The sequence below is a fragment of the Abramis brama genome (assembly GCF_963993115.1).
Source record: "Abramis brama genome assembly, chromosome: 3".
NCBI classification, from domain to species: domain Eukaryota; kingdom Metazoa; phylum Chordata; class Actinopteri; order Cypriniformes; family Leuciscidae; genus Abramis; species Abramis brama.
Window position 1 is genome coordinate 30797742 of NC_139965.1, and position 21987 is coordinate 30819728.

The following is a 21987-nucleotide window of genomic DNA, read 5'->3' on the forward strand; positions in this document are numbered from 1 at the left end:
AAGGTACTTATCATAGAGAGGCAATTAAGATTATGCGACTAAGATTACTCAGTAAACTCTATTCAAATACCATCACTTAATTTCCCACATCCTCTGTCTGCACCTCTTGTACTATAGGGTTTTAGTACTTTAAATATCAGGACAAAATCTTATATGTCCTAACAGAGAGGTCTAATTTTGACCGGACTGAACACAATTCATTTTTTAACTTTTCACTTGATGTATTGCACTTATATTTATATACTTTAAAAGCAAAGTACACTCTGACTGGATATAAAGAGACGTATATTTCTCTGTACTGAATATTGTGCTTCACAGTTTAGACTGTCAGTTCATGATCTTCATATGTAACAGGAACATTAATCATGATCAAGTCATTTTAGATATTTTATTCCCAAAGGATTCGGAAACTTTCAAATTAATAAAACGTGTACATCAAATTGAACTATGTCTGAATCTTTTAATTCTTACAAGAACATTTAATAATGCATGCATAGCAAGGCTTTATTCCTAAAGCGTGTACATATAGTCCGCAGGAGACAAATTAATACAGTAACAATGCATCACTTTCAACCACTTGTTGAAACAACTGTCAAAATGGATGGCTTGCAACATGACTGTTTTCAAAGAATTACAGTAGAAATGGTAAGATCACAGTACTGGTTGTCTGCAACTTCATACTCGTACATCATCTGTCTTGGAAATCTGAAACAATAAAACTACATAATATATGCAGATCAAAACATGTCTCCTATATATGCACGTCATTACATACATTATCATCAGTTGAATGTGTGGTGGACAGGACATGAAAATCCATCAATACTAAAAATAAATGTTTATATTCACATGTGGACTAAACAGCAGTTAATAAACTATTGCTTCAACTGATCTCTAACTTCTAAATACAGAAATGAACGATTAACTGCACTTACCTCTGCTCAGCCATGAACTGGTCGAAAGCTGATGACGTAACATGTAGGTAGGCCCGCCCTCACGTGATACTGATTGGTCGATTGATAAGCTTAAATCTGATTGGCTAAAGAGTACGACTGCTCTGTGTTATGAGTGTTATGCTGCCAGGAAAGTCTCAAAAACACACACACACATATCTAAGGCAATTCGTATGTGAATGACGATTTGCACATTCAAATGCAAGGATACACTCCTACATTTTAAACATTCAAAGGTTTTTGTGCACAGTTGTATATCTACGAATTATGTTTTGCATTTGTGAAATGTATTTTATGAGTATATAATTTTATTTTGCGCATGTGAATTGCTTTTTGTGAAATTTTTTTTTTTTTCACGCACGTGGATTTTTTTTGTGTGTACGTGAATTAGGTTTCATGCATGTGAAATCGTCTACGCATTTGTGAATCATGTTTTTTGCGTGATTTATATTTGAGACTAATCTGCCTCCATACACTACTGGTTAGCAGTAGGATACTAATTCTAAATGACCTAGATTAGCAGTTGTGTAGTATCTCAAATAGTCAACTGTTTATTGATTAATTGCTTTGCTTTAGTGGTTACATCTTAGTTTTGTTTATTTTTACTCATCGGAGCATGTTTGTTATAATATATGTAGCCTATATGACTTTGGTAGAATTTTATGTCACAGATGTTTTTTTAAGAACAAATATCTTTCATATAGTGTTAACCCCATGAACTGGAGAGATAGAACAGACCTGAAGTGCTTTGGTATGTTATAAATCAGGAATCTATTTTTTTAGGATGAAATGTAGGACGACTGTCTGCAAAGAGCTACAGCTTATCACAGTAAGTGGAAGAAAATGACTATCTGTGTGTGAAAGAGTGTCTGTATGCTTATGAGCATGTGAAGTATCCTACAGCTCTCACTTGTTCCCTTTCACAGACCCAGTGGACTGAGGTTCTGACAGGAGAGAAAAATGACGAGGACATATTATACCGTTGCTGCGCCTCGAATTCTCTCACAACCAGTGAGCTAAACACACAGACATACCGTATCTGCCTGTCTTATTCTCCCCCTATACTGTAAATGTACATTAGGCTACTCACCCTTTCACTTTTCTAGCGGGCCATTAGTCATCAGTTTTGAGAATAGAAAAACATTTTCGATCCTAAGTTTAAGGCTTTTCACTTGTATCCCTAGAATTCCTCATTAAAAATTACTTATTGAATCCAAAATGAGGAATACAACAGTACAACTAAAATAATTAACATTAGAACGACAGAATTGGGTCCGATCAAAACTGATGTTGGCCTGTTTCATCAGTGGAGCTAATAGAAGATACGAAAAGTAGTGCTGCCATCTGCTGGACATTGTTATTAAATCAATTAAACAAATGTCAAAAAGCCTGAGGAGTAACTGGAAATACAGTTAAAGTCACAAAGACCAGCTATTAAATAATATAAAGAAAAATGCACACAGGCCTGATTAATCTGTAACGTTCTGATGAATCTGTGACAGATTTTGAGACAGATAAATCACATAAACACAATAGATACTCAGACTTTGAGGATTTACAGATCCTGTTGAACAGTTAAAGTCCCTGGAAAAGCTTTTTTTAAAGTTTAGTACCTGTCCTCTGGGACGGTCTAGAGTTGTAGTTTGTTCCTTATCTAGGTTAGCATCTCATTGTAAGGTCAGCTGGGTCCCTTTCAAGCGCTCAATCACTCTATTGATGTGCTCTTGTGAAGGGTCTGGAGCCTGCTGCCAGTGGGGGCCTTTCATTCAGCAACACCAGGGTAGATTTTCTAAAGTAAGCTATTATTACCATGACTTCATGTTATTTAATGCAGACCAGTTTAATAACATTACGTCACTATTATGTCTTCACTTTAATCACATCGTGTAGGCCGCCCCTTACTAAATTTTACCATTAGCTACTTTATAGATTATTATTGTGCAACCAATATAAATGTGAATACGGGATTTCCTTTCATATAGTGTCTTTCTTTCATTTTGCCAGTGGTGGCAGATTCATTCCTCTGTTTCATACTAAATGAAACCCTTTCATTTAAACTGACCCCTGAATTTATTTTTCTCATCTATTGAGCCACAATTACTGGGTTTTATAATAAGGCACCACATGCTCATACTCAAATCATTCTAGCAACTTGACTTTAACTGTAACTGATATCACTTCATCAGAAACAAAATAAAACAATAAAACATGGGCATGGGTCGCTTTATGAGGTCAGTAAAACATTAACACCTTTAAAAAAAATTAATGCTTAAATGTAGCTCATATACATATTATGCTCATATTAAAAGAATTGAAGTTAATGAAATTGTTTGGGATAATTCATTTTGAAGTGATTTTCTCTCTGAATGTTCAGTCATCAAGATGTAGAATGAGCTGCATAAACATGAAGTCTGTCTGAGATGTTTCTCTGTGTTTCAGTGTTGCATGTGAAAGAAGGATGTCCACACAGGGTCGGGTTAATTGTTAGCTGCTCAGATGCCACCCAGAATGTGCGTGTAATTCCTGCTGTTATAGCTTTCAGGTCTGATCTGATCTGATTCAGATCTGAGTTTGGGATAAGAAGGAGCCCATCTAAAGGTAAGGAATCATGTAAAGAGTACACTGTTGATATACTGTATTTGTGTAGTTTTTATATCTAAGGGTGCCTGCCATTGGCTTGCATGTCCTTGGAAGTTCCTTGATGAATAAATATTGGAAGTACGAGAATAATGTTGCTTGTGGAGGAAGTAGATCGATGCTGTGATGTGTCATTCAGACATGACATTTTCACTGCTTAATATCTATTAGGAACTGTTAATGCAGATTTATTTTTTAAGGTTAACTCATGTTGATCATTTTGAAGATTGGCAATGAGAAGTGATGCTGTTTGTCTCATTTTGTGTTGGGTTGTATTGGTCTTTATTAGTGTTCATAGGTTTCAGTATGTGGAGGCTAGGAATTGTTGAAACACTGGTGGGATTAGTTACATAGTAACATAGCAGGTTATTGGAAAGTTAGAGCTGTGCTGTCATTTGTGCAGATAGGAACACTTTGGACACACGGACACGGTTACAATTAACATTGTGTTATGTTAATATATTATGTATTTGCTATCCTGAACTAACAATAAGCAACCCTCTTACAGTGTTCATTATTATTCATTGTTCATTTCTACACACAATTTGCAACAATTCAAGTTGAATAAATAAACAATTATGAATGTATTTCAAACAAACATGAATAACAATAAGCTATAGTACATTTATGAATTATACATTATACTAGAATAATAAATGCTGTAAATTGCCAGGAAAAGTGAAAAAAGTACTTTTCATATCAGTATTTTTAATACCGCAGCAAGCTATTAAATGCCTGACTCCTTCTGAAACTTGAGATACATCTCATTGGCCAGCTTTTGACCTCGACAAATGAAAAGGGGAGACAGTAGAGACGAGTGCATCAATCAGAGAAGCTCTTCTTGGCTGTGAAATGCATTTATAATGGAGATCATGGAGCTTACACTGCTTCAAGTAGGCTATTTACCGGCCTGTATTTATTTAAGCAATGGCCTGTACTGAGTTGCATTGGCAGTGCTTTTTATCTGAGATGGTTCTGTGTTCTGGTCAATCCTTGGCTTCACACTGTCACCCCCTCTTTCCAACCAAACCATATCAGGTGTCTCTTTCAAAGGAGTATTGTGTTGGTCAGAGCCTGCTCACCTCTAGCCAATCCTGGTCCCTCTCCTCCTTCTTGTCACGTGTTTGCTTCAATCACGATCAGCCAGGAGAATAACTGAACATTGAAGGTTCCACCCACTTTTGTTGGTTATTAAACACATGAATTTGCAAATGGATCAAAACTTTTCTGCTGGAAAAACTGAAAGCATTGCAGGTTTGTCTTTCGCCTCACGCCTCGAGTTAGACATGATTCTCATGTGACGGTGGAAATGGTGGCACAGAAAGTAAGCTTGAGTTAACCTATAGTTTGTCTTTGCTAACTGCACCTGAACAATGTTCAATCAGAAAAATATATTCAATGCATTATTATTTTTGTTACAATATTGTGACTTGTTTATTGTGAGTAAATATTTTCTACAAGTATGATAAATGTTTGGCAGAAAAGGAAACAGTCATCTTAACTGAAGTATTGATGTGTGTTTGTTTACACTGTAAATCTTCATGTTAAGTGAGAGTATTTATAGGGTTACATAATGGACCATCAAGACAATGGCAGCACAGATGGTCCTATTGACTTCTGACGGTCTACAAATCAATTTGTTCAGTAGATTTAGTATCAGTAGCTGCTTGTGGACATCAGCCTGACTATCTTAATTGTAGATAAGATACAATATTTTCTTATCTGTGTAGAATGAGAAAGCAAGTTCTTTAAAATTGGCAAAGGTATTTAGATTACTTTATTTGCACACAATTTATTTTACTACCTAATGCACAAATAAATGGACCTTTAAGAGAAGTTTAATCATAAACTTAAATCATAAATATATAATGTATGCGAATTCTTCTAGTACTGCTGAGTTTACAGCAGTATTTTAATATTTGTTATTTTTGTACTCATTTTCCTTCAGATTTTTTTTTTTGCAGCCAATTCTAGTCTTTGCTTCTTGACTATAGTATAAACCGAACCTATGACTATTGTACTGCAGTTGCTAGGAGACAAAATTATCTGAATTGAAGTGCAAGTGGAGCAGATGTTATGTGTATGAATAAAAAGATCTGTCAGAGAGCCCATAACATGTTGACGCTCATTCACCTGCATCAGCAACACTTAAAGCATTGTAATGTATTTTAACTTGGGCTTTAGGATGCTTGAGGTAATCTGACATGATGAACTACACTAGCAAGAACAAGACATCAAAACAACAAGAATAAAAGTGCTATATTCCCTAGATCCAGACTTCCCTAGATTTCTATCTGTCTTTTAGTTCAGGTTCAGGCTTAGTCATTTTTGGTCTTTTTAATTATTATTATTTTTTAAATTGATCATCATAATAAATGTAATTAGGTGTATAAGAAAGAGTAGGCTATATTATAGTTGTGTCTGTATTTATTCAGGCTGACTGCACAAAGTTAAAACTGAACTGTTGACCCTGTGAATGATGGACGAGGATCTGAAAAAAGACACTCACAATGGGAGCATTCCAGAGCCTTTGAAAACTAAAAAGCAGCCAAAAGCAGCAGTTCTGCGTCAGGATGTGAGTATGAGAGAATGAGGCATATTACACAAAAGAATGTGAAAAATGTTTAATGATCAATGGTTTCCGTCCAGAGTCGATGCATGTGGGTGTGTGAGTAAGCGTGTGAAGGGTTTAACTGTGGGTTAACCTGGCAGTGCCTGTCACCATCACTACAGTGTAATCCCTTCCTTTCCTGACCCGTCTGTCCGAGCATTCTTCTGTCTTTTGTAGCTCTCATTAATGACAAGTTTAACAATTTATAAATCTGCATACATAAGGACATGGAAGGTCTAGTAATATTAATCGCTTTAAGTAGTTATTGCAACCCTTGTTCTTTATGTTGACCATATATTCAGAGAAAACAATCAGGCAATATAAATGGAAGCCTCATCTTTCCTGTGTTAAAGTGGAGTGATATCATTTAGATCATTGTACATTTATTGGTAAAATGCCAGTTCTAAAATAAAATAGTAAAAACTAAAAATCAGTAATTTAAATGCTACATGTGAATTTAGACATTAAAACATTATTATGTACGGTATAAAAAAAGGATGTTTATGAAGAGATTTGCTAAATTATGAGCGTTTTAAGGATTAACTTTAATGGCAAAGGTAACCTAAATGTAAAAATAGATCAAATGAGCATATTAAACAACTGGTATCCAGCAGATCAGATAAAGTAAACAATCTCTAAAATCAGCTGACATCCTATGTGGTATCGAATCTAATTTTATTATCACGTTATCAGTTAAACCAATCCCTAACCCTTTAACCTTAAGCCTGTCTGAATGCCTCAGGTGGGTCTTGTAAGTGGCATCTGTCTGATAGTGGGAACAATGATCGGCTCCGGGATCTTCATTTCTCCCAAAGCGGTGCTGGAGGGAACTGGAGCCGTGGGTCCGTGTCTGGTTGTGTGGGCGGCATGCGGATTACTGGCTACACTGGGTCAGTATCCACACAAAAAAGACATTATCTATGATGAGGTTGCACAAAAGCCTTGAAAAGCCTGATTACCCCTTATAACAAAGATTAATGGGTGATTAAGCACAATCACCTCATGTATCGTATCATATTTGTTTTTGCTTATTGATAATCTCACCATATACCATGTATGCAAAATATAACCTTTTTTATAGTGTGTAAAATAATTTAAAGTCTAAAGGTTGCTGCTTTATTAATTTGTTTATTAATTATTAAAAACATACGATAAGGCTCAGTTTGTTAATGCATTAAGTAGTTTAAACTAACAATGAATGGGATTTTGTAATAATCAAGGTTAATGTTAATTTATATATTACTTAATTTTTGTTCATGCTACATAAATGCCTAGTAATACTAATTTCTGACAAATTAAATGTTAAATAAATTAACATTAACCAGGATTGTTAGTTCATGATACGTGATGCATTAAATAATGTTAATGTATTGAACCTTGTAAAGTGTTACTCTTTTAATTTGCTCCATTCGTTGCAGCTGTTGTCTTACCGCATTATGTGTTACAAATATGTAAATCTAAACTAAATCTTTATTTTATCCAGCACTTTCTGCTGAGATTATAGTTGGGCAAAGTCAAGGAGGTTAATCAGATATGTTCACTCACTCAGAAACCCCCCAGTCAGTCTTTTTAAGTCACATACTGTTCAGGAAAATTCCCAAGACACAGAAATCCTCTTTAGTTTAATACTGACTTTGCCTGCAGAAGACCTTTTGGTAATGGACTCATTGACCTCAACTTGAACACTGAGAAACTAATGGGAAACTATGTGCGTGTGTGTGCAGGGGCCCTCTGCTATGCCGAGCTTGGCACAATGATCATGAAGTCTGGTGGTGAGTATCCATACCTGATGGAGGGCTTTGGGCCAGTGCTGGCATACCTATATTCCTGGACCACGATCATCGTGTTAAAGCCTTCGTCATTTGCCATCATTGCCCTGAGTTGTGCCGAGTACGCCTCCGCTCCATTTTACCCAGGATGCACTCCTCCTCAAGTGGTTACCAAATGCCTGGCTGCAGCTTGTATCTGTATGTACAAGTCTAGGCCCTGTTTATATTCCAATGACATTATTTTGGTCTAACCCTCACTTTGTTCTCTCATCAGTAATAATCACACTCATCAACTGTCTGAGTGTGAAGCTGGCCTCCAGAGTGCAGAACTTTTTCACAGCAGCCAAACTCTTGATTATTGTCATTATCGTGGTTTCAGGCATCGTTCTGTTGGCTCAAGGTACCTCTCTATTCCCTGAGATCAATCAAACCTGCTTTTATCCGACCTCATATCTCATTGCCAGATCTGTTTTAGTGACTCCTATCTTATATGATATCAGTTTTTATTGACTGGTTTGTGTGACATTGAAAAGGACAGTTGGAGAATAGCAAGAGGTACTGTAGGTTACAACTGTACTTCAGTTTCTTTGCGGGGACACCGCCTTCACCTGCCATGTCTATCGACTCGCTTTCGGGTTAAACTCTCCGCGACTGTGCAACTGGGTTATAGGCTGCCAGGTTGAGGTGACAAACGGGTTGAAATTGTATATGGTGTGTGGATTGTGTGAATATAATGCATTTAATACAAGATCTGGCAACTGGTCAACATTAGACAAACATATCGGTCCGATTATTCATAAAGGAGTCTGGGCCATGCAAATTACGGGAGTTTCCCGGGAGAAATAACAAACCGGGAGGGGTCCGGGAGATAGGGCTAAAAAACGGGAGTGTTGACAGGTATGCTGTAAATGTTCAATGAAAGATCAATAAAATGTGTCTTTTTATTGTGTTCTAATTGTTTTTTAGGCAATACACAGAATCTTAGAGACCCATTTGCAGGGGGAACAACATCATTTGGAACAATTGGCCTTGCATTTTACAATGGTCTCTGGGCTTATGATGGATGGTAAAGTAATAAGGAGCTCATATAATGTTGTACATGTGGCATATGAGGCTAATGTTAAGCAGCAGTGTACATTTTTTTAAAATCTTTAATAAGCCTATAGTAGATTCAAAGAATCAACATTCTAGTGTGCTCTCAGCCCTGGGAACCATTCACACCGTCTAATGATAAAGGGAAGTATCATTACATAATAAAAAGGGAAATTGAATGCTTGTCAAACCTGTAGGATCTATTTTTAGTTGCGTGGACTTTCACCAGATCATTCTTTATCCATGGCTTTTTCATTCTGAGAGAATCATGTATAAGACCAGAAGTCAGCTATGCAATTCATGTCAAAGTTCTCTTTTCTTTTTTCATAGGAATCAGCTTAACTTCATAACAGAAGAGCTGAAAAATCCATACAAGTGAGAATTAAAATTCCAATTCTGTTTTTCTAAAACATGTGAAATCTGTAATATTGCAGTATTGTTAGCTGCAATATTATCTGCAAAATGACATGGCAGTATATCTGCAATCTTACATGGTTAGCTAAGAAGGTCTTATTGTGTTATTGAAAATGTCTTGTGTTTTTGTTTATTGTATACAGTGGGGAGAACAAGTATTTGATACACTGCCGATTTTGCAGGTTTTCCTACTTACAAAGCATAGAGGTCTGTAATTTTTATCATAGGTACTCTTCAACTGTGAGAGATGGAATCTAAAACAAAAATCCAGAAAATCACATTGTATGATTTTTAAATAATTAATTTGCATTTTATTGCATGACATAAGTATTTGATCACCTACCAACCAGTAAGAATTCCGCTCTCACAGACCTGTTAGTTTTTCTTTAAGAAGCCCCCCTGTTCTCCACTCATTACCTGTATTAACTGCACCTGTTTAAACTCATTACCTGTATAAAAGACACCTGTCCACACACTCAATCAAACAACCTCTCCACAATGGCCAAGACCAGAGAGCTGTGTAAGGACATCAGGGATAAAATTGTAGACCTGCACAAGGCTGGGATGGGCTACAGGACAATAGGCAAGCAGCTTGGTGAGAAGGCAACAACTGTTGGTGCAATTATTAGAAAATGGAAGAAGTTCAAGATGACGGTCAGTCTCCCTCGTTCTGGGGCACCATGCAAGATCTCACCTCGTGGGGCATCAATGATCATGAGGAAGGTGAGGGATCAGCCCAGAACTACACGGCAGGACCTGGTCAATGACCTGAAGAGAGCTGGGACCACAGTCTGAAGTTTGCCAATGACCATCTGGATGATCCAGAGGAGGAATGGGAGAAGGTCATGTGGTCAGATGAGACAGAAATAAAGCTTTTTGGTCTAAACTCCACTCGCCGTGTTTGGAGGAAGAAGAAGGATGAGTACAACCCCAAGAACACCATCCCAACCGCGAAGCATGGAGGTGGAAACATCATTCTTTGGGGATGCTTTTCTGCAAAGGGGACAGGACGACTGCACCGTATTGAAGGGAGGATGGATGGGGCCATGTATCGCGAGATCTTGGCCAACAACCTCCTTCCCTCAGTAAGAGCATTGAAGATGCGTCGTTGCTGGGTCTTCCAGCATGACAACAACCCGAAACACACAGCCAGGGCAACTAAGGAGTGGCTCCGTAAGAAGCATCTCAAGATCCTGGAGTGGCCTAGCCCAATAGAAAATCTTTGGAGGGAGCTGAAAGTCCGTATTGCCCAGTGACAGCCCCGAAACCTGAAGGATCTGGAGAAGGTCTGTATGGAGGAGTGGGCCAAAATCCCTGCTGCAGTGTGTGCAAACCTGGTCAAGAACTACAGGAAACGTATGATCTCTGTAATTGCAAACAAAGGTTTCTATACCAAATATTAAGTTCTGCTTTTCTGATGTATCAAAAACTTATGGCATGCAATAAAATGCAAATTAATTACTTAAAAATCATACAATGCGATTTTCTGGATTTTTGTTTTAGATTCCGTCACTCACAGGAATCTTTGCAAGTAAATCTTTGTATCTTTGTACATGCTTTGTAAGTGGGAAAACCTGCAAAATCGGCAGTGTATCAAATACTTGTTCTCCCCACTGTATATATATATATATATATATATATATACAGTACTGAGCAAAAGTTTTAGGCATGTTAGTATTTTCACACACAAAAAAAGGTTTTAAGCCAGTTATTTACAGTGAGGAAAATAAGTATTTGAACACCCTGCTATTTTGCAAGTTCTCCCACTTGGAAATCATGGAGGGGTCTGAAATTGTCATCGTAGGTGCATGTCCACTGTGAGAGACATAATCTAAAAAAAAAAAATCCAGAAATCACAATATATGATTTTTTAACTATTTATTTGTATGATACAGCTGCAAATAAGTATTTGAACACCTGTCTATCAGCTAGAATTCTGACCCTCAAAGACCTGTTAGTCTGCCTTTCAAATGTCCACCTCCACTCCATTTATTATCCTAAATTAGATGCACCTATTTGAGGTCGTTAGCTGCATAAAGACACCTGTCCACCCCATACAATCAGTAAGAATCCAACTGCCAAGCAGCTTGGTGAAAAAAGGTCCACTGTTGGAGCAATCATTAGAAAATGGAAGACGCTAAACATGACTGTCAATCTCCCTCGGACTGGGGCTCCATGCAAGATCTCACCACGTGGGTTCTCAATGATCCTAAGAAAGGTGAGAAATCAACCCAGAACTACACGGGAGGAGCTGGTCAATGACCTGAAAAGAGCTGGGACCACCGTTTCCAAGGTTACTGTTGGTAATACACTAAGACGTCATGGTTTGAAATCATGCATGGCACGGAAGGTTCCCCTGCTTAAACCAGCACATGTCAAGGCCCGTCTTAAGTTTGCCAATGACCATTTGGATGATCCAGAGGAGTCATGGGAGAAAGTCATGTGGTCAGATGAGACCAAAATATAACTTTTTGGTCATAATTCCACTAAACGTGTTTGGAGAAAGAAGAATGATGAGTACCATCCCAAGAACACCATCCCTACTGTGAAGCATGGGGGTGGTAGCATCATGCTTTGGGGTGTTTTTCTGAACATGGGACAGGGCGACTGCACTGTATTAAGGAGAGGATGACCGGGGCCATGTATTGCGAGATTTTGGGGAACAACCTCCTTCCCTCAGTTAGAGCATTGAAGATGGGTTGAGGCTGGGTCTTCCAACATGACAATGACCCGAAGCACACAGCCAGGATAACCAAGGAGTGGCTCGGTAAGAAGCATATCAAGGTTCTGGCGTGGCCTAGCCAGTCTCCAGACCTAAACCCAATAGAGAATCTTTGGAGGGAGCTCAAACTCCGTGTTTCTCAGCGACAGCCCAGAAACCTGACTGATCTAGAGAAGATCTGTGTGGAGGAGTGGGCCAAAATCCCTCCTGCAGTGTGTGCAAACCTGGTGAAAATCTACAGGAAACGTTTGACCTCTGTAATTGCAAACTCTCAGGTGTTCAAATACTTATTTGCAGCTGTATCATACAAATAAATAGTTAAAAAATCATACATTGTGATTTCTGGATTTTTTTTTTTAGATTATGTCTCTCACAGTGGACATGCACATACGATGACAATTTCAGACCGCTCCATGATTTCTAAGTGGGAGAACTTGCAAAATAGCAGGGTGTTCAAATACTTATTTTCCTCACTGTATATATCTTTTGCTGTAGTTTGTCAGTAGGATATATATCAGTTTACATTTCCAAACATTTCTTTTGCCATAAATTGTAATAATCCAGTGAGATTTTTGTATGCACAACAGCCGGTATGATCCACACGGAGATATTGAATGATGATACATGAAGAAACAGAAAAAAATTGAGACTAAATTCAGAAGAACTGTGGCAACGTCTCCAAGACGCTTGAAGAAATCTTCCTGCAAAGCTACCTGAAAAACTATGTGCAAGTGTACCAAGGACAAAAATGGTTTTAAACACAAAGGGTGGCCACACCAAATATTGATTTGATTTAGTTAATAGAAGTTAATCGCTAAATAAAAATCCATTTATGACATTATTTTTGAAAGCATCCTCACTTTACAGCAAGTGCCTAAAACTTTTCACAGTACTGTAGTTTTGCAGGAAGGTTTCTTCAAGCGTTGCTGGGGTGAAAATACTAACATGCCTAAGACTTTTGCACAGTACAGTATACTATACAGTATATATTTATCATGAAGGTGTTATTGTATTATTGAAAATGTCTTGTTTTTTGTTTTGATTTATTCATTTCATAGATATGTTTATTTTTATTTTTTTACAGAAACCTTCCCCTGGCTATCATGATTGGGATTCCCCTGGTTACTGTGTGCTATATATTGGTCAACATAGCATATTTCACTGTCATGACCCCTGTTGAACTTCTACAGTCTTCTGCTGTTGCTGTGGTGAGTGTGTATTGTAGTCATAGTTCCCAGTACCATGGAAAACCTGGAAATATCAGGGAATTTTAAATCTGTGATTTCCAGACCTCTATTTCTATAGAAAATAAGTATGTTCCCTAGTTCTAAAATGTTAAATCAGCAAAAAAAAAAGAAAAAAAAAAAAAGTTTGAGAACCTTTCTTGTCAGTTTCTTTAGAAAAAAATAAAATAAAAAAGTTGTCAGTAATAAATGCTTGTGCAATGATCTTTGATTTGTGTTTTACTAAATCATTGGGTTCTCCACAGACCTTTGGTGACAGAGTGCTGTACCCATTATCATGGGTTGTGCCTCTATTTGTGGTTTTTTCCACTTTTGGTGCAGCCAATGGGAGCTGTTTCACCGCAGGAAGGTTAGGAACTTCAGCTGCTTCAAAGAAATTTGCACACAGGATTAAGTGCATGCTGAAAATTGTTTTCTGGGCCTGACACTTACTGTCTGTTGTGTCTGTTTGTACCTGTTAGGTTGACATATGTGGCAGGACGGGAGGGTCACATGGTTAGGATCTTGTCGTACATCAATGTGAAACGTTTCACACCTTCTCCAGCTCTCATGTTTAATGTAAGTCTCATGTAATATTCCATCCTCAACACTTTTTGGACAAGGCTTATTACTAATTTTGCCATATTACATCAACCATGACAACTGTTCTAAACGCATTACCATTATATTTGATTTCTTCTTGTATGTGATTTGCAGGGCTTCCTGTCAATCATCTACATCATGCCAGCAGACATAAACACTCTCATCAATTACTTCAGTTTTGCTCAGTGGGCTTTCTATGGGCTCACATGCCTTGTGCTCATCGTTATGCGATTCACAAGAAAGGACCTTCATAGACCAGTCAAGGTTAGAGTACATTACGCATGGTGACACAGCATAAAGTGACTGGATTAAAATAATAATAATAATAATAATAATAATTAGCAGATGCTATTATCCAGAGCAACTTTAAAATTATGAAGATCATGAGCTATTTGTCATAAGACCCAACAATAAACGCGAAGGCAACTTTCAAGAGTAAGCTAGAGTAGAAGCTAAAACAGAAGTGAAAATCTGAGAATCTTTTTTCATATATTATGCTTATCATAGCAAGTGCCTTTGTTTATGAATTCATTTAATACTCGCATAAGAGGTGTGGCTTCTGGATTGTTTTTTTCCTATCTAGCTATTGCAGTAAACCATTCTGAGTCTCAAATTTTGTCTGTATTTTATATTGCCCATATAGTTTCTATTCTCGAATGTGTTAGATATTTAGCTCAATGGCATGGACTGAATCAACCATAAATCTAATCTATTGTAAAATGACTATACCCAACTTGAAAATGTTTGCCTTTTGTTCCTCTCAGGTTCCGATAGTCATTCCTGCTTTGGTGGTGATTGTGTCCTGTTACTTAGTTCTCGCTCCCATCATAGACAAGCCTGAGTGGGAGTACCTGTACTGCACAGTGTTCATAGTCAGCGGTCTTCTCTTATATGTACCCTTCATTTACTACAAATTCAACTGGACTCGCCACATCATGAGTAAGTATCTGGAAATTGCATGTATGCTTGTCCTGACCCTTGAAATTTGAAAACTTTTAAGGCTGTTTTTTAGTGGATGTTAACCATTACCAGAAACATTTAAATAGCAACTCTTCCCAAATGCTAGATTCTTAAACTTGACCTGTTGACGCTTACAGGGCCACTCACTATGCACCTTCAGCTGCTACTGCAAGTCGTTCCACCTGAAAAGATTGAGTGACAGATGTCAAACTGGAGGAAAGACACAGACATAATAGCCTGCAATGGACAACAGATTGATCCGTGGAAATGTGGATAAAGGATCCTTAAAGGGAACACGGCTGCATATGGACAGATTTGGTTTTTTTTTTATTCCTAATTGTTTTTACAATGTATTGCAAGCCTTTCCCAGGACACAGGGATTTGTTTTTACTTTAAAGAATAACATATCACTTCCATGAGTGTCTGTAAATTATGACAACTTCCAGATCATCTAACTTATTGTGTGATTAAATGCAAGCTTGTTGTTCAGGATAGCAGTGATATTTTTCCACGTTTACTGAACTCAAATGTATTAATTGTGTTAATATATTGACTCAGACTCATTTAATCACAGTATAAGAATTGTAGTAATGTAAGTCTTTAACCCTTTCATGCATGAATTATGATAACCTCAGTCAGGATTTTTTTCCTGTGTTTTTATTGCTCTTAGGGCATGAAAAACAAGAATTCATTTTTATTTTATTTTTTTACACATTTTTCAAAGAGATCTTCAGATGTCCACTTGAGTGGACAGCATGCGGTTATGGTTTAAACTTAAGATAGGCCTATACTATATTAAATATAAGACAATAATCAAACAGATAAAGTATGTGAATTTAACAAACTAATCAATACAATTATATCAAATCATGCGAAAACTATAAAATATATACAAAATATATAAATGCAAAATATTGCAAAGGCTTCATACAACTTCATACAAGTTGCACTTCGCGTATCTTTGATATCAGAACATGAGGACGTGATTCCATCAGAATTTTCTACAGCCTGTCAAGGTACAACTGTGGAAACCACTCAGATGCTCCCTCCAGTGTACCAGAGTATGGAGATTTACCCTTATTAGCTGATAATTCTGATTATGTTCAAGATGGACATGCACATTTCTATCATAGCCCTCCTCTGAGAAAACCTAGCGATACTTTTTTTCAATCTCATCTGAAATGATCAGTGTTGGGGGTAACGCACTACAAGTAATATGCATAACGCATTCAGATGACTTTTTTGATGTTACAAGTAAAGTAATGTGTTACAAGTAACGTATTACGTATTCAGATTTTTTTAATGTTACGAGTAATGTATTACAAGTAACATGCATTACCTAATCAGATTACTTTATCTAACAAGTAATTAACTACAAGTAATGTGCATTACCTAATCATATTACTTTTTGATGTAACGAGTAAAGAAACACATTACAAGTAACATGCATTACGTAATCAGATTACTTTTTGATGTTATGAGTAAAGAAAGGCATTACAATAACGCACATTACATAATCAGATTACTTTTTGATCTAACAAGTAAAGTAATGCATTACAAGTGTCATACATTATGTAATCACATGACTTTTTTCGATGTCAATGAAAATTACATTCTAATAATACAAGTACATTATTTACAGTAAAAAAAGTCACTGCAGATTAAGTTTTTAAGTTTTAAATTTCAAAAACAACATTCACATTATAATTATGAATTGTAGCTGAAATATAGCAATTGATGCATGACGTCCACTACAGTAGACATGTGATTAATCAGAGTTTTCTCTCAATCTAAAATCAAAACTTGGAAAATTTTACTGTGATATGAATCATTAGATATTGCTTAATGCTGCAATATTTTTTTTACCTACAAGAGTCTCCTAGGATAGAAGGAATGGGTGGATATTCCGGAGCAACTTGGCATGTCTGATTGACCCTTGGCCACCCTTTTTTAATAGCTGTTCACTGTAGTGACCACTATGCGTGAAAGGGTTAAGTAGCCTATTATAATTGTAGCTACTAGTAAAAATCCCATTCATTTTCTCCACAGGTGAATTGATTTTTAACTATAACTTTTAAAGACAGACCTACTGTAAGCTATGAGGATGATTTTGTTGAGGCCTATTTTTATATGCGCACATATTTTAACTGTTCACTGTTTTTTTTTCAATTCAGTGGCTATTAAAGTTTTTACATTAGGCCTACTCTGCAATCATTTTTAACTGCCAGACCTGTTAAATGGTTGGGCTATACTGGTGCGCTTATCGGGATTGACATAGGCTATAACACAGTTGTTTGTGGCCATTACACATGGATTTTATAGGTAGGCCTATTGTTGGACTTGGTAGCAATCATAAATCAATCGATTATAACTGTCTGAAGTGTAATAGAAACGTCCTGATGTGAATGTGGCAAGGAAATGCAAGAGTTCTTCCCTCGCTGTAGATGGCGCTCAATCACCAAATACAAAATAAACAGACTATTATTTTCTCTGTGCTGCTGTCCTTCACGCGACCGATGTCGAAAGTTTCCGGATAAGATACCAGCGTAGCTGTGATCATGTAAACAGGGAGCAAGATGAACACGGCGCTGAAACACTGGAGAGAGGCGGCGACGGTGATCCTGGCGGCCGGGCTGAGACACTCTCCGTGTGCGGACTCTCTTAAAGCAGGTCTGGGGAAAGTCACTGATGTAGCGCACAAATCTGCCTTCGACTATCAAGTGCTACTGCTGAAACGGAGCGGTCGCAGCGGGTTCATGCCCAATGCCTACGTGTTTCCTGGAGGGCTGGTGGATTTGTCTGACTTCTCCAGTGAGTGGCAGGAGATCTTTAAAGCCTTTACGAAAGCGCCCAACTACGGCATCGGAGTCGTGAAGCAGCCGCCGGCGACCAGGCCACCCATTTTTGCCACTGACAGGTCTCAGCTGGGATCCCCGATACCGGGAGATGTGGCTTTCAGGATCTGTGCGGTGAGAGAGACGTTTGAGGAGTCAGGTGTGCTCCTGGCGGTTCCCAAACACGAGGAAAGCGGGATTCGCGTGCACACAGATGATGCTTATAACAGTGACACCCAGCCAACACTGACCCGATCGAGCGGACTGTGGAATAAAGACGTGCTGTCTAAGTGGAGATCTCTGGTTATTGGTAACCCGGCGAATTTTATCAAGATGTGCAGGGAGTTGCAGTGTCTGCCCAACATCTGGGCTCTGCATGAATGGGGGAACTGGCTGACACCCATAGGCGTGTACGGCAAACAGAGGCGCTACGACACGGCATTTTACATCTGCTGCCTACACGAGATTCCATATACGCTTCACGACGAGAAGGAAATCGTTCATTTTAAGGTGCGTTTTGAATGGTATAACTTTAGTTACCTTGTACATTTAAAATTGTATTTGACAGACACTTACTGAGCGTGTATTTGATCAGTTCTTGCATTCGTGACTAATTTGTGTCCAGCTAGTTGAAAAGACTTTGCTCGTTAATGTCAATATATTTCCTGGAGCGTCCACCCATGGCCTCATTAATATTCATAAGGCCATTAATACTCATTAAGCGCTCATTCGCCAGCAATGCTGCGCCCACTTTACGTCACGGAACGTAATTAATATTCATAAACCAGGCCATTCCCATATAGGTCATTCAGTCTCGCCCTGATGAGAACAACCGATTCTTGACTGTTGGGAAATAACTGCCTTGTCCCTCAGTGGTCCACTCCCTCAGAAGTGCTGCACAGCTACAAGTCAAAGGAAATCTGGATAGCTCCACCTCAGTACTACGACCTTGGACGAATGTGCCATTTCCCAGCTCTCAGAGATCTCCATCGCTTTGCCTGGCAGAGGTCTTTGGAGGGATGTGAGCAGTGGCTGCCTATTTACCTGGTGTCACCTGACTGCTATGCAAGTCTTTTACCAGGTAATAAATTCCTTCAGCTATCTGCTAAATGTTGCTTCTTGATGGGATAATAGAGTGCTGTGACTAAGGAACTTGCTTGCACAAAACTGAGCCTTTTCCCCCCTCGTCTGATACCTAGGGGACGATCTGTATCCAGAGAAAGTGGACACTTCTGGAAAGAGTGGTGGTGTGGTTAAAATTGAGAAAAGCCTTGAAGAGCTCCAGCAGGACAGTGCAAACATGCACCGCATTGTCGGTCAGGATCCATATTCAATATCTATCCATATGAACATCAGGCCCAAGTATAACCACCTCCCTCCCCTCTGCGGTGAAGATGTGGGTGGCACCTCCAAAAACAGTAAACTCTGACACTTACCTGTCACTACCCATAGTGGCAGGACTGATGGACAAAGCCTAGATGTATAATTAGCTGATTTCTACATACTGATGGGCTTGACCTATGCAATGTAGTTTGGTCCATTTAAGTTTTATGTCATAAAGAAAATACACAGACTTCCTTGTTGACGTGATGACTATTAATATATTTTTGAACTTGATCATAAACTCTTTAAGTGGATTGTTCTGGTTATTGTCTATATTGTACAACACAGTATCGGGCATATGATGCAAACAAATTCTGAAAGTTCAATAGCTGTATTCAAGTTTGAATTGTCACATTTGTTCTTTATTGCAGATGAGATGGTAAAGCACAACTGTTACTGAAGCATTGTACAGCGCTGTCAGCGTTTCCATGCGTTGAGTTGCAGAATACAGGATTCTAAAAACAACTTTAAAAAAGTAGTGTACAAATATTATAATTTGTCTGATTGGTCTATGGCTTGCATATAAAAAACCAATTACAATGAATTTGACTAGCAACTATTGCATAATTATTAAAAATATTGGCTAGAATTATCACCCTAAATTTAAATGTTTAAGTACAATGAAAAGTGAATCAAGAAACATCAAATCATTGGACTAAAAAACAAAGCATGATGTGCATTTCTAGCATTTTTAAATTGAGAAAAAACAAATGAATTCAGACAATGTGTGTGAATCTTTTCAAACAGTTTAATCATACATGAACTAAAGATAAACTACCAGATGACTGTTTCGTAGGTGTCCACTTTTCTAGATTTCTGTAGAGACAGTAGCATAAAATCCTGAACCAACTTAATACAAACACACTTGTTTCAGACATCTAATAAATTCTGCACTCTCTACACTTCCAATGAAAACCACACAACTTGAATGACAAAACGACAAAAAAAACAAAAAAACATCTTCGTTAAAGGCTGTTTTGTGGAGTCGATTTTTTTGTTTGTGGTTTTGGTTATTTTGTACAGGTTGATGTTTGGTCATGGTGTTACAGTCTACATGCTTCTACTTACTGGGACTTACATTGTGAAACAACTTATGAAGTAGAAAAGGCAAAATCTGTACAAATCTTAAATGTTAAATACAATCACTCTGTACCAGTAATGACAAACATCCCACAGGAAATTTTCTCAGAATACATATAAACTCACAAAACAGCAGCTTAAAATCTAAATAGAAAACAACCACCTCAACCCCCAATTAGATAAATCTGTCACAATACATCTTTTAAAAAAAAAAAAAAAAAAAGTAGCTCTTCATCCATGTAGACATGTTGGACATTAGAGAGTTGCCCCCAAACTAAAGGTTTAGGGGGCAAAGCTGCAGTTGAGCTCTACCAATCAGTCCAGAACTTCACAACTTGTACAGATGCCAGAATGGGGGAAAAAAAATGCCTGCAAGCTGAGTGTAAAACAGACCAACTGTATGGTTATAAAAAATTGTCATTAACTGAACAACATTTTAAGAAGAGCATATGTTTTTGCTGTTGTAGGCACAATCATTTATATCTAAGGGCTCATTTGAAAACCACTTCAGTTTTTGTAACAAGAATGCATTTAAAACTCACTTTAACCCATTACCTAAACACACATTGTATTGTTTTTAAAAATCTTAAACCATCAAAATGAGTATGTGTCATTGTAGCAGGAGCCATAAACATGTGAAACATACTGCAAATGTAACCAACAGCAACATGCAAAACTTTTGGCACCACTTTATTCATCTTGACTTTTTGAAACAGAACTAGATCACATTTTGCTGAGGATTTCAGTGCACTTACAAAATAACATGCATGCTTAATATTTACCTGTGACAAGAAATTCAACTCTGCTCATTCTATGCATTATTTCAGCTAATCCTGATTTTCACACAATAAGGAAATGAAAAACATGTGCCTATGTTGGCTCGACACACAAAGAAGAAAAAAGGCAATTCAAGTGTCTATTGTAATGTCACTCTGTTAATAAAAACTCCCAAAATTACATCATGCCAACTAACCTAACACAAAATTACAAAGTTTATCCTCGATTTCAGCAAAATGTGACGAAAACATCCTCTAAAAGTTTTAGAACTAACAAGTGAGAGAAAGGGAAACACACCCACACTTGAACACACAAAAGTGATTCTATAAACTGAATGGCTGCTTTGAGAAGAAAAAAAAAAAAAATACAATTAGAAGCGCTAGGAAGACTGCTTAAAACAATAAAAACCAATAAAGAAAAAAAATCTGAGAAATGAAACAAATGAAAATTAAAAGCTTCTGCAAAAATCTAGTGGTTATGTTTGTACGTTCTAGAAAAATAGACTCTTTGCTCAGAACAATTGTCATGAAACTTTTTACACTTTTAGCAGTCTTTCTAACGCTCCCTATTGGCAGCACAAATGACAGAAATGAACATCACACAAAGAAACAAACAAAATAAGTAATCAATAAGCGTCAAAAGTTAACAAAAAAGGTCAAGTGTGAAATTTCAAGCGTCAGAGAAGCGAAGAGGACAACGGACTGGACGATGAACTTTTGACGTCACATCGACATGCTAGGCAAACGATGACAAACGGGCACGAAGATATCTAGAACAAAAAAAACAAAAAAAACGAATAACAAACCTAGGTTAAAGCACAACGGAAAAAGGAGAGGGGATGAAAAAGAAAATCATGAATGATTATTTTTACATGGGGGGAGGGGGTGGGGGGGTTCAAAGATGCACATGATCTAAACACAAAACATTGA

General features: G+C 37.6%; 3 protein-coding genes across 8 annotated transcripts in view; 2 read left to right on the forward strand and 1 right to left on the reverse strand.

Annotated features, from left to right (window-relative positions):
- The first annotated feature begins 3392 nt into the window (after positions 1-3392).
- On the forward strand, positions 3393-15624 carry slc7a9 (solute carrier family 7 member 9). 2 transcript variants are annotated; one of them, XM_084108638.1, is made up of 13 exons: positions 3393-3551; positions 6026-6165; positions 6944-7091; positions 7926-8168; positions 8245-8370; positions 8937-9036; positions 9393-9437; positions 13283-13406; positions 13688-13791; positions 13904-14000; positions 14139-14288; positions 14789-14963; positions 15122-15624. In XM_084108638.1, exons 2-13 carry the CDS (start codon positions 6067-6069, stop codon positions 15181-15183), a joined length of 1473 nt encoding a protein of 490 aa, XP_083964764.1. In that variant the 5' UTR covers positions 3393-3551; positions 6026-6066; the 3' UTR covers positions 15184-15624. The 2 variants fall into 2 exon arrangements, with proteins under 2 accessions (XP_083964764.1, XP_083964765.1); XM_084108639.1 differs by lacking the exon at positions 3393-3551 and adding an exon at positions 4731-4914 and having other exon boundaries at positions 15122-15475.
- A 1814-nt stretch (positions 15625-17438) lies between these two features.
- nudt19 (nudix (nucleoside diphosphate linked moiety X)-type motif 19) lies at positions 17439-20513 on the forward strand. Its single transcript, XM_084108632.1, has 3 exons — positions 17439-18328; positions 18692-18899; positions 19018-20513. The coding sequence occupies exons 1-3, from the start codon at positions 17561-17563 to the stop codon at positions 19245-19247; spliced, it is 1206 nt and encodes a 401-aa protein (XP_083964758.1). The 5' UTR covers positions 17439-17560; the 3' UTR covers positions 19248-20513.
- celf1 (cugbp, Elav-like family member 1) overlaps positions 19932-21987 on the reverse strand; it is a 34176-nt gene continuing 32120 nt past the window's right edge. For all 5 annotated transcript variants that reach the window (XM_084108631.1, XM_084108629.1, XM_084108625.1 and 2 more), the window contains one exon: positions 19932-21827. The gene's annotated coding sequence lies outside the window, so the exon portion shown is untranslated. The remainder of the gene's footprint in view (positions 21828-21987) is intronic.

Bases quoted from the DNA above. Each gene is read 5' to 3' on its own strand.
- slc7a9 (XM_084108638.1), top strand. From the start codon at position 6,067: ATGATGGACGAGGATCTGAAAAAAGACACTCACAATGGGAGCATTCCA. The intron at 6,166-6,943 runs GTGAGTATGAGA...TGAATGCCTCAG, and splicing joins CAGCAGTTCTGCGTCAGGAT to GTGGGTCTTGTAAGTGGCAT. The intron at 13,792-13,903 runs GTTAGGAACTTC...TGTACCTGTTAG, and splicing joins AGCTGTTTCACCGCAGGAAG to GTTGACATATGTGGCAGGAC.
- nudt19 (XM_084108632.1), top strand. From the start codon at position 17,561: ATGAACACGGCGCTGAAACACTGGAGAGAGGCGGCGACGGTGATCCTG. The intron at 18,329-18,691 runs GTGCGTTTTGAA...CTTGTCCCTCAG, and splicing joins AGGAAATCGTTCATTTTAAG to TGGTCCACTCCCTCAGAAGT. The intron at 18,900-19,017 runs GTAATAAATTCC...TCTGATACCTAG, and splicing joins CTATGCAAGTCTTTTACCAG to GGGACGATCTGTATCCAGAG.